The sequence below is a fragment of the Pseudorca crassidens genome, chromosome 16 (genome assembly GCF_039906515.1).
Source record: "Pseudorca crassidens isolate mPseCra1 chromosome 16, mPseCra1.hap1, whole genome shotgun sequence".
NCBI lineage: Eukaryota > Metazoa > Chordata > Mammalia > Artiodactyla > Delphinidae > Pseudorca > Pseudorca crassidens.
This window is the reverse complement of record NC_090311.1, coordinates 41,251,708-41,263,726: the sequence shown is the minus strand read 5'-3', so window position 1 is coordinate 41,263,726 and position 12,019 is coordinate 41,251,708. Positions and strand designations below refer to the sequence as shown.

Below are 12,019 nucleotides of genomic sequence, written 5' to 3'. Positions count from 1 at the left end.
TCTGCAAACAGTGACAGCTTTACTTCTTCTTTTCCGATTTGGATTCCTTTTATTTACTTTTCTGCTCTGATTGCTGTGGCTAAAACTTCCAAAACTATATTGAATAAGAGTGGTGAGAATGAGCAACCTTGTCTTGTTTCTGATCTTACTGGAAATGCTTTCAGTTTTTCACCATTGAGGATGATGTTGGCTGTGCGTTTGTCATATATGGCCTTTATTATGTTGAGGAAAGTTCCCTCTATGCCTACTTTCTGCAGAGCTTTTATCATAGATGGGTGTTGAATTTTGTCGAAAGCTTTCTCTGTATCTATTGAGATGATCATATGGTTTTTCTCCTTCAATTTGTTAATATGGCGTATCATGTTGATTAATTTGCGTATATTGAAGAATCCTTGGATTCCTGGAATAAATCCCACTTGATCATGGTGTATGATCCGTTTAATGTGCTGTTGGATTCTGTTTGCTAGTATTTTGTTGAGGATTTTTGCATCTATGTTCCAGTGATATTGGCCTGTAGTTTTCTTTCTTTGTGACATCCTTGTCTGGTTTTGGTATCAGGGTGATGGTGGCCTCATAGAATGAGTTTGGGAGTGGTCCTCCCTCTGCTATATTTTGGAAGGGTTTGAGAAGGATAGGTGTTAGCTCTTCTCTAAATGTTTGATAGAATTCGCCTGTGAAGCCATCTGGTCCTGGGCTTTTGCTTGTTGCAAGATTTTTAATCACAGTTTCAATTTCAGTGCTTGTGATTGGTCTGTTCATATTTTCTATTTCTTCCTGATTCAGTCTTGGCAGGTTGTGCATTTCTAAGAATTTGACCATTTCTTCCAGGTTGTTCATTTTATTGGCATAGAGTTGCTTGTAGTAATCTCTCATGATCTTTTGTATTTCTGCAGTGTCGGTTATTACTTCTCCTTTTTCATTTCTAATTCTATTGATTTGAGTCTTCTCCCTTTTTTTCCTGATGAGTCTGGCTAATGGTTTATCAATTTTGTTTATCTTCTCAAAGAACCAACTTTTAATTTTATTGATCTTTGCTATCGTTTCCTTCATTTCTTTTTCATTTATTTCTGATCTGATTTTTATGATTTCTTTCCTTCTGCTAACTTTGAGGGTTTTTTGTTCTTCTTTCTCTAATTGCTTGAGGTGCAAGTTTAGGTTGTTTATTCGAGATGTTTCCTGTTTCTTAAGGTAGGATTGTATTGCTATAAACTTCCCTCTTAGAACTGCTTTTGCTGCATCCCATAGATTTTGGGTCGTCATGTCTCCATTGTCATTTGTTTCTAGGTATTTTTAAATTTCCTCTTTGATTTCTTCAGTGATCAGTTCGTTATTAAGTAGTGTATTGTTTAGCCTCCATGTGTTTGTATTTTTTACAGATCTTTTCCTGTAATTGATATCTAGTCTCATAGCATTGTGGTTGGAAAAGATACTTGATACTATTTCAATTTTCTTAAATTTACCAAGGCTTGATTTGTGACCCAAGATATGATCTATCCTGGAGAATGTTCCATGAGCACTTGAGAAAAATGTGTATTCTGTTGTTTTTGGATGGAGTGTCATATAAATATCAATTAAGTCCATCTTGTTTAATGTATCATTTAAAGCTTGTGTTTCCTTATTTATTTTCATTTTGGATGATCTGTCCATTGGTGAAAGTGGGGTGTTAAAGTCCCCTACTGTGAGTGTGTGACTGTCGATTTCCCCTTTTATGGCTGTTAGTATTTGCCTTATATATTGAGGTGCTACTATGTTGGGTGCATAAATATTTATAATTGTTACATCTTCTTCTTGGATCGATCCCTTGATCATTATGTAGTGTCCTTCTTTGTCTCTTCTAATATTCTTTATTTTAAAATCTATTTTGTCTGATATGAGAATTGCTACTCCAGGTTTCTTTTTGTTTCAATTTGCATGGAATATCTTTTTCCATCGCCTTAGTTTCAGTCTGTTTGTGTCTCTAGGTCTGAAGTGGGTCTCTTGTAGACAGCATATATATGGGTCTTGTTTTTGTATCCATTCAGCTAATGTGTCTTTTGGTGGGAGCATTTAGTCCATTTGCATTTAAGGTAATTATCAATATGTATGTTCCTATTCCCATTTTCTAAATTGTTTTGGGTTTGTTATTGTAGGTCTTTTCCTTCTCTTGTGTTTCTTGCCGAGAGAAGTTCCTTTAGCATTTGTTGTAGAGCTGGTTTGGTGGTGCTGAACTCTCTCAGCTTTTGCTTGTCTGTAAAGGTTTTAATTTCTCCATCAAATCTGAATGAAATCCTTGCTGGGTAGAGTAATCTTGGTTGCAGGTTTTCCTCCTTCATCACTTTAAATATGTCCTGCCACTCCCTTCTGGCTTACAGAGTTTCTGCTGATAGATCAGCTGTTAACCGTATGGGGATTCCCTTGTGTGTTATTTGTTGTTTTTCCCTTGCTGCTTTTAATATGTTTTCTTTGTATTTAATTTTTGACAGTTTGATGAATATGTGTCTTGACGTATTTCTCCTTGGATTTATGCTGTGTGGGACTCTCTGTGCTTCCTAGACTTGATTATCTATTTCCTTTCCCATATTAGGGAAGTTTTCAACTATAATCTCTTCAAATATTTTTCAGTTCCTTTCTTTTTCTCTTCTCCTTCTGGAACCCCTATAATTCGAATATTGGTGCATTTAATGTTGTCCCAGAGGTCTCTGAGACTGTCCTCAGTTCTTTTCATTCTTTTTTCTTTATTCTGCTCTGCAGTAATTATTTCCACTATTTTATCTTCCAGGTCACTTATCCGTTCTTCTGCCTCAGTTATTCTGCTATTGATCCCATCTAGAGTATTTTCATTTCATTTATTGTGTTGTTCATCATTGTTTGTTTCATGTTTAGTTCTTCTAGGTCCTTGTTAAATGTTTCTTTCATTTTGTCTATTCTATTTCCGAGATTTGGGATCATCTTTACTATCATTATTCTGAATTCTTTTTCAGGTAGACTGCCTATTTCCTCTTCATTTGTTAGGTCTGGTGGGTTTTTATCTTGCTCCTTCATCTGCTGTGTGTTTTTCTGTCTTCTCATTTTGCTTATCTTACTGTGTTTGGGGTCTCCTTTTTGCAGGCTGCAGGATCGTAGTTCCCGTTGTTTTTGGTGTCTGTCCCCAGTGGCTAAGGTTGGTTTAGTGGGTTTGTAGGCTTCCTGGTGGAGGGGCCTAGTGCCTGTGTTCTGGTGGATGAGGCTGGATCTTGTCTTTCTGGTGGGCAGGTCCACGTCTGGTGGTGTGTTTTGGGGTGTCTGTGGACTTATTATGATTTTAGGCAGCCTCTCTGCTAATGGGTGAGGTTGTGTTCCTGTCTTGCTAGTTGTTTGGCATAGGATGTCCAGCACTGTAGCTTGCTGGTCGTTCAGTGAAGCTGGGTGCTGGTGTTGAGATGGAGATCTTTGGGAGATTTTTGCCTTTTGATATTATGTGGAGGTGGGAGGTCTCTTGTTGACCAGTGTCCTGAAGGTGGCTCTCCCACCTCAGAGGCACAGCACTGACTCTTGGCTGGAGCACCAAGAGCCTTTCATCCATACGGCTCAGAATAAAAGGGAGAAAAAGTAGAAAGAAAGAATTAGTAGAAGTAGAAAGAAAGAAAGGAGCGAGGGAGGGAGGAAGGAAGGAAGGAGGGAGGGAAGGAAGGAAAAAAGTAGATAAAGATGACATATAATAAAGTTATTAAACTAAAAATATAATTATTAAGAGAAAAAAAACGGACAGATAGAACCCTAGGACAAATGTTGGAAGCAAAGCTATACAGACAAAATCTCACACAGAAGCATACACATACACACAAAAAGAGGAAAAGGGGAAATAATCATAGATCTTGCTCCTAAAGTCCACTTCCTTAATTTGGGATGATTCGTTGTCTATTCACGTATTCCACAGATGCAGGGTATATCAAGTTGATTGTGGAGCTTTAATCTGCTGCTTCTGAGGCTGCTGGGAGAGATTTCCCTTTCTCTTCTTTGTTCTCACAGCTCCCAGGGGCTCAGCTTTGGAATTGGCCCCGCCTCTGCGTGTAGGTCGCCATAAGGCGTCTGTTCTTTGCTCAGACAGGACGCTCAGACAGGACGGGGTTAAAGAAGCCGCTGATTCGGTGGCTCTGGCTCACTCAGGCCGAGGGGGAGGGAGGGGCACGGAGTGCGGGGCGGGCCTGCGGCGGCAGAGGCCTGCGTGACGTTGCACCAGCCTGAGGCGCGCCGTGCGTTCTCTTGGAGGAGTTGACCCTGGCTCCCGGGACCCTGGCAGTGGCGGGCCGCACAGGCTCCCCGGAAGCGGGGTGTGGATAGTGACCTGTGCTCGCACACAGGCTTCTTGGTGGCGGCAGCAGCAGCCTTAGCGTCTCATGCCCGTTTCTGGGGTCCGCGCTTTTAGCCGCGGCTCGCACCGGTCTCTGGAGCTCCTTTAAGCAGCGCTCTTAATCCCCTCTCCTCGTGCACCAGGAAACAAAGAGGTAAGAAAAAGTCTCTTGCCTCTTCGGCAGGCCCAGACTTTTCCCCGGACTCCCTCCCGGCTAGCCGTGGCGCACTATCCCCCTGCAGGCTGTGTTCACGCCGCCAACCCCAGTCCTCTCCCTGCGCTCTGACCGAAGCTTGAGCCTCTGCTCACAGCCCCGCCCGCTGTGGCGGGGGAGCAGACAAGCCTCTCGGGCTGGTGAGTGCCGGTCGGCACCGATCCTTTGTGCGGGAATCTCTCCGCTTTGCCTTCGCACCCCTGTTGCTGTGCTCTCCTCTGTGGCTCCGAAGCTTTTCCCCTCCGCCACCCGCAGTCTCCGCCCGCGAAGGGGCTTCCTAGTGTATGGAAAACTCCTTCACAGCTGCCTCTCACTGGTGCAGGTCCCGTCCCTATCCTTTTGTCTCTGTTTATTCTTTTTTCTTTTTCCCTACCCAGGTACGTGGGGAGTTTCTTGCCTTTTGGGAGGTCTGAGGTCTTCTGCCAGCGTTCAGTAGGTGTTCTGTAGGAGTTGTTTCACGTGTAGATGTATTTCTGATGTATCTGTGGGGAGGAAGGTGATCTCCGCGTCTTTCTCTTCCGCCATCTTAACCTGTTCCTCTTCCGCCAGCTTAACCTGTTCCAAGAGGTTTGATATTTTTTCCTCAATCCTACTTTGGGGATCACCACAGTAAACAATAAGTAAAAATTGTATCTAGCTAACTGGGAGAGGAAAGTGGCATTTATTTCAAGTAACGTTCATTTCAGTGATTATAAGTAAATGGGATGTTAGAAGATTTAGGAGGCTATCACAGTGGTAGAAGAATGAAATGACAAGACTCTGAATGAGCAAACACTGTGTAAGTGAAAACCATGGGGAGAATGACAGACAAGGAAGAATCATTTGGAAAATATATGCAGAGTTGTATTAGAGGAATAAGGAGATTTGAACCAGTATAGTGAGAAAAATGGTGGGATCATTAGCAAAAATTCAGTTCATGGATTTTGGCATCCACCTTGGACCATTGCTAACTGAGCAAGAGAGAAATAGAATCTCAGTGTGGTTTTGAGTTTTTCTTCTTATGTATAAAGGTGAATATCTTTGTGTGCAGTCAAGAGTCATCTGCCTTTCTCTTTCTGTGAACCATCTGTTCATTCTCTATCCCAAAATTTTTTAATAAATATATTGCTGATCTTTTACTTTCCTAATTTGAAAATGTACATATGTTAGGGATATGAGCCTTTGTCTCTGACGTAAATACAAATATTTCCCTAGTTTGTCACCTGCAGTTTTACTTTGTTTATTGTGTTTTGCCATGCAATTTGTAATGCCATTAAATTTATCACTCTTTTTCCTTATTAATTCTTTATTTTGAGCCATAGGTAGGAAAGTTATGCCCACTCTCACATTAGAATAGAATTCATCCATGTTTTCATCTATTACTAGCTGTTGTTTTATTGCTTATTGTGCATGAATATCTTATCCATTTGGGGTTTACTCTAGTATATTGTATGAAGAATAGACACAATTTTATCATTTTCTGTCTCTCCTATTAGGTTAATGCTCCTATTCAAAAATCCATTTTCCGTTATTATTTTGAGATGACTCCTTTATCATAAGCTCAATTTTCAAATGCAATTTTGACTATTTCTGGATTTTTTTTTTTTTTTTTTTTTTTTTTTGGCGGTACGCGCGCCTCTCACTGTTGTGGCCTCTCCTGTTGCGGAGCACAGGCTCCGGTCGCACAGGCTCAGCGGCCATGGCTCACGGGCCTAACCGCTCCCCGGCATGTCTGATCTTCCCGGACCGGGGCACGAACCCGTGTCCTCTGCATCGGCAGGCGGACTCTCAACCACTGTGCCACCAGGGAAGCCCTAATTTCTGGATTTTAAAGTCTATTTTACTGGCATACATTTTCTCCCCTCACATAATGCCCAGGAAAATTTTCTTTCTTGTCTCATAGTTGAAGCAAAACAGTATAGCAATTAACGCATTTTTGGATATTTTTGGCATCTGTCAACCTAGATTTGAATGCAAGTTCTGTCTGACATTGTCTCTTTGACTTTGGACAAATTACTTAATATTGCAAATCTCCTAAGTTCTCCTGTGTAAAATGGGAATGATTTACAGAGTTATCAATGATTACTTATATAAAGCAGTTAGTACAGTGTAGGATTCAATAATTGGCAGCCGTATTATTTTATTCTTATCATTATTATTATGCTAAATGCATATATTCCACAGTTATATGATTTGACTTCCACTTTATTTTCACTTTGGGAAAAAAGAATGTTGTAGTATACAAAGGAAAATGATACAATTCAAGGAAATTTCAACTTACTAAAATGGCTGCATTTAAGAAATATCCTCTGTCGGGCTTCCCTGGTGGCGCAGTGGTTGAGAGTCCGCCTGCCAATGCAGGGGACGCGGGTTCGTGCCCCGGTCCGGGAAGATCCCACATGCCACGGAGCAGCTGGGCCCATGAGCCATGGCCGCTGAGCCTGCGCGTCCAGAGCTTGTGCTCCGCAACGGGAGAGGCCACAACAGTGAGAGGCCTGCGTACCGCAAAAAAAAGAAATATCCTCTGTAGACACTGAGTAATTCAAAATATTTTATTTATTTCATATGATTGAGTTATTCAGCTGAACACTTATCTTAAGAAAAAATACTTGCCCAGCTAGAACAGAATATTCTTATTTTAATTTCCAAGCAATTTGGTACAAATTACTAGTCATTGTCACAAGATATGGTGAAAGGCGATGCAGATTATAATTAAGATTTATGTACCACTAAAATACAATTTTATAATTCAAAATTTGTTCTCAATACACTTTATATCTCTTTTATGTGATGAAGTTTCAAATTAATTACTCACTTAATAAAAGATATTTGGAAAATCATCCAAACAGGTATTTTCACCCTCTTACTCATAAACTAATGAATGATATACCACATTTGCATCTGCTTTCCCTAGACTGTATAATTTTGAAACTTAATTTACTAATAAAATTATGATTTTGTTCCTCAGTTAATGAAGGGAAATAGATATAGCAAATACACATATTACTTATTGTTCTCAATTAAGTGCTGAAATATCAATGTCTTTCAGGGACTCCTGAGGATTACCCACGATTTTTTCATATGCATCCAAGGACTGCAGAACTTAGTCTCCTGGAGCCAGTAAATAGAGACTTTCACCAGAAGTTTGATTTGGTTATTAAGGTAAATTTAACTAATTGCTTAACGTTCTTGGGTTTATAAATATAGCTAACGTTCTAATGTTCTTGTGTTTATCAGCGAATCCTCTAGAGGCTACTGTAGGGACTTTTAAGCTATAAAAATTAAAATTAATTTGAACTGCAATTAGCCAATTTTTCTTTAAAAAGGTGAAGTGCAACAGTTCTAACACATTATCTGTGTTGCTTTTCTTTAACATAACTTTTTATATTACAGTGCTATTCAAATACTGATATTTTTATATGTAATAAATGCCTTGGTCAAATGTATGTAATTCTACATACTATAATTTATTATATCTTCTAACATTTAGTTTAGGTTTTGTTTCCTATTTGTTTGTTTGTTTTTTACCAAGTGGATTTAATTTTTGACCACAAAAGCTTAACCAATGAATGTATTTAAAAAGTGCCTGGGGCTTCCCTGGTGGCACAGTGGTTGGGAGTCCGCCTGCCGATGCAGGGGACACGGGTTTGTGCTCCGGTCCGGGAGGATCCCACATGCCATGGAGCAGCTGGGCCTGTGAGCCATGGCCGCTGAGCCTGTGTGTCCGGAGCCTGTGCTCCACAACGGGAGAGGCCACAGCAGTGAGAGGCCCGCGTACCGCAAAAAAAAAAAAAAAAAAGTGCCTGGATTTATATATATTTTTATTTTAATAATGTGTTATGTTTTTAAATGTTATTGCTTTTTCAAAACTAAAACAAAAAGATCTTGCTTGTCCAGAAATTATTTTAGTATATGTTTCATTATTTATTTTGAAAAATGATCTTCAACCACAAAATTTTTCAAAGCTAAGGGAATCCATTTGGCATTACAATTTTGATTTAATAATATATAATATATTGTAATAAAATCATTTACAAAGGTATTGTGGAAACCCAGATGATCTATCCGTTAATTCTTAGAGACTTTACTGAGAAGGTAAGATTTGAGCTGAGCAGTGAAAGGAGAGTATGAATTTACCAAATAGAGATCGGGGCTAGGAGAAAAGCATTTTAAGTAAAAGAACAGAAATAAGCAAGGACACACAGTATGTCTAGTATGTATTGTCTGACTTTTTCATATCTAAACATGCAAAAAATAGATATAGATATGCAGCCCTATGGCATTTTTTTTAAAATTTAGAAGTGTTAAAAGAAAAGGAAGTAAGGTAAAGAAGCTTACTGAGCATGTACATTGTACAGGGTGTTTTATGTATATTTTATAGCCACAACCTTAGTACTTAGTACTATGCTTATGGGTACAAATGTCAAAACTAAAGTTCAGATAGGGCAAGTGATTGAATCAGAGTTACATCACTAATAAGCAGCAGAATTGAAATTCAAATTTAAGTTTATCTAAGCTAAAGCCATACTTATTTCACTTCACCAAGATGCATTTCCTTAGAAATGGTTTAATTATCTGTCAGTGCAACTGCAAACAATAATACATCGATACATTTAATTTTAGCTCAAATTAGGACATATTTTGTTAGCACCGATTATGTTATACACACTAGATTCTGTATTTATTGATTGTTTCTTTGTCCTTGAAGAATGGGTAGTCTAGAAGGGGAAAGAATCACGTAAGCTGATAAACCAAATACAACACATCAACTGCTAACAGGAAGGCAATGTAAAAGCTCTAACGAAGCACAGATTAAGGACATTTAAATTAATCTGGGACTCAGGGAAAATTTTCTGGGGATTATCCCAGGCTCAGTGTTGTATTGGATGGCTTTGGCTAATGAATGAAAGCAGGAAATACGTTTGACCATAAGGAAGAACAGAAGCAAAAGCTTGGAGGCATGATGTACCAGGCTACGAGCAGTTAACAGGGAAATGAGGTATAGAGCCAGACCCTGGAGAGAGCCTTATGTTCGACTGCAATTTCCTTGGATTTCATTCAGTAGGGGTTTGGGAGTCATTCAACAAAGAAAGGCTCTTTTTACCATTTATGTAAAATAGTCACGCATGAGATTCATCTTGCATGGTTTTATTTTAATTATCATTGGACTACATAAAACTCCAAAATGTGTTTCCATCGTCTCCTGTGGATCTACCTGGAGCCCTGTGGTGCTGCACTCTGTGGGAGTTAAGAAACTTGACAAAGCACTGTTTCCAAACTGCCCCACTTGGAATCTGAAATCAGTTATTTTTCTTTATTATCAAAGTCAGTTGTCCTGGTGTACCCAGGTATAGTGAAACTCAGTCTATCAATTATAGAAACAAAAATCAATTGGGACAAGCCACAGATAATTTTTTTTGTTTTAATAACACTTTATATTATTAATGGAAGTTTTTACTGACATTATTAGATTCAAATTATTGTGTTTTGTGTGCAGTCAAGGGGATAATAAGCAAAGGTATCAATCTGTAAGAATAATAATGTGCCACTTGCTTGAATATTAGCTTAGTATATATCCTTGTATAAGGATCCATTGGAGTGCTACAATCTGGTAGTTCTCCTCTGCAGTAAGTCTTTCAAATTCTTCCCTTTTTCTTATTTTAATAATGCTTCATTTTTCATTGGCCATAATTTTTTTTTATTGGACTTGATCCCAATTTCTGTTTTGGAAGCTAAGGAAAAATAAAATACAATGAAGTATCCTCTTTTAGACTTTGAAGAAGAATTCTGCTTTAAAAAGCTGTATGCATATTTAACAGCTGGTGTCACAAATTAGAAATTTATCATCTTCATTTTATCTATTTCTGCCAGTTATTTACTAAGTATACTGACAAAAATGTGAAGGTGAAACTAGGAAGGCAAAATGGAGTAGGTCACCAGCTTTAAAATATTAAAGGATTAAAACACATCTAATTAAAAGAGAAAAGGGTGTTCCATTTCAAAACACTATTCCAAATTTTACATAATTGCAATCATTTAAGCACACTTTAAAATGAAACACACATTTTGAATAAGAATCATAGCCAGTCCTGGGTTTGCCCAGGACCGTTCATGTTTATGCCTATTGTCCTTGTGTAATTATTTATAACACATCTTTCACCCTCAAAAATGTCCCAGTTTGGATGGAAGTTTATGCAATCACCATAGTTATACAGCAAAAAATAATTATGCAATAGAAATATGAGAGCACATTTTAGATTCTAGATGATGATGAATTAGTTCATGCATGGAGTGTCTCTAACAAAGTCCAGAACATTCATCTTCATTATTAGAAGTGCAGTATTTTTTAAAAAATATTAATAATTTATATATTTATACTCTGGGCATCTAATACAAGCATTAAATGGTTAAATTATCAATAATTCACTGTCTTTCAGTTGCTCAAACATAATTTTTTTGTCTAAATCTCACTTTTTAAAAAATTTATTTCTTTTATTTATTTATTTTTGGCTGCATAGGGTCTTCATTGCTGCGTGCGGGTTACTCTTTGTTGCAGTGCACGTGCTTCTCATTGCGGTGGCTTCTTTTGTTGCGGATCATGGGCTCTAGGCACACAGGCTTCCGTAGTTGTGGCTTGAGGGCTCAGCAGTTGTGGCTTGCAAGCTCTAGAGCACAGACTCAGTAGTTGTGGCGCATGGGGTTAGTTGCTACGCGGCATGTGGGATCTTCCTGGACCAGGGCTCGAACCTGTGGCCCCTGCATTGGCAGGCGGATTCTTAACCACTGTACCACCAGGGAAGTACCTGTCTAAATCTCTTTAATTAACAACTAATAGCAAGGGTCACAATGATACCACAAATATCACTGTATCATGGTCCCTCTGATTTTCATGTTGTTGTTCATTGACCTACTTATACTGCCTAGCAGGCTGACCTTTAACATCTTTTCTTTCCACATAATGGGCATAATTAACCCTCAGCTCTCATCAGTCACCCTGCATACTTTTCTCTGCCAGCCATACTCAAACACTTGCACTGCCTTAAACTCACCATGCTCTTTCTAGCCTCCAGGCATTTGCTGTTCTTCCTGAATCATTCCTCCTTTTTTTTTTTTTTTAATCAACAGTCTAATTCACACTGATATTTCATTGATGCTTTGTATGCTAAGACAGACAGTTCCTCTGGAAAGGCATGACCACTGATCGGAAGCCCTTCCTTGCATCCTACTAGTCCCTATGGTGGCTTTGATCATTCTATATAGAATTTGCCTGTTTATTTTCCCCTGACCTTTATAGGAGGGAGGGCAGATTGTAATATATTTCTTCAACATTGTGGCCCAAGCCCATAAGTCTATCCGCGTACAATGTATAAAAGTGCTCAAGGGCTTCCCTGGCGGCACAGTGGTTGAGAGTCCGCCTGCTGATGCAGGGGACGCGGGTTCGTGCCCCGGTCCGGGAAGATCCCACATGCCGCGGAGCGGCTGGGCCCGTGAGCCATGGCTGCTGAGCCTGCGCGTCC

General features: G+C 39.2%; 1 protein-coding gene across 1 annotated transcript in view; it reads left to right on the top strand.

Moving 5' to 3' along the window:
* PCDH15 (protocadherin related 15) overlaps positions 1-12,019 on the top strand; it is a 1,039,293-nt gene that overhangs the window by 715,668 nt on the left and 311,606 nt on the right. Inside the window, exon 12 of the mRNA XM_067710150.1 lies at positions 7,552-7,664. Coding sequence (XP_067566251.1) covers positions 7,552-7,664 — 113 coding nt within the window. The remainder of the gene's footprint in view (positions 1-7,551; positions 7,665-12,019) is intronic.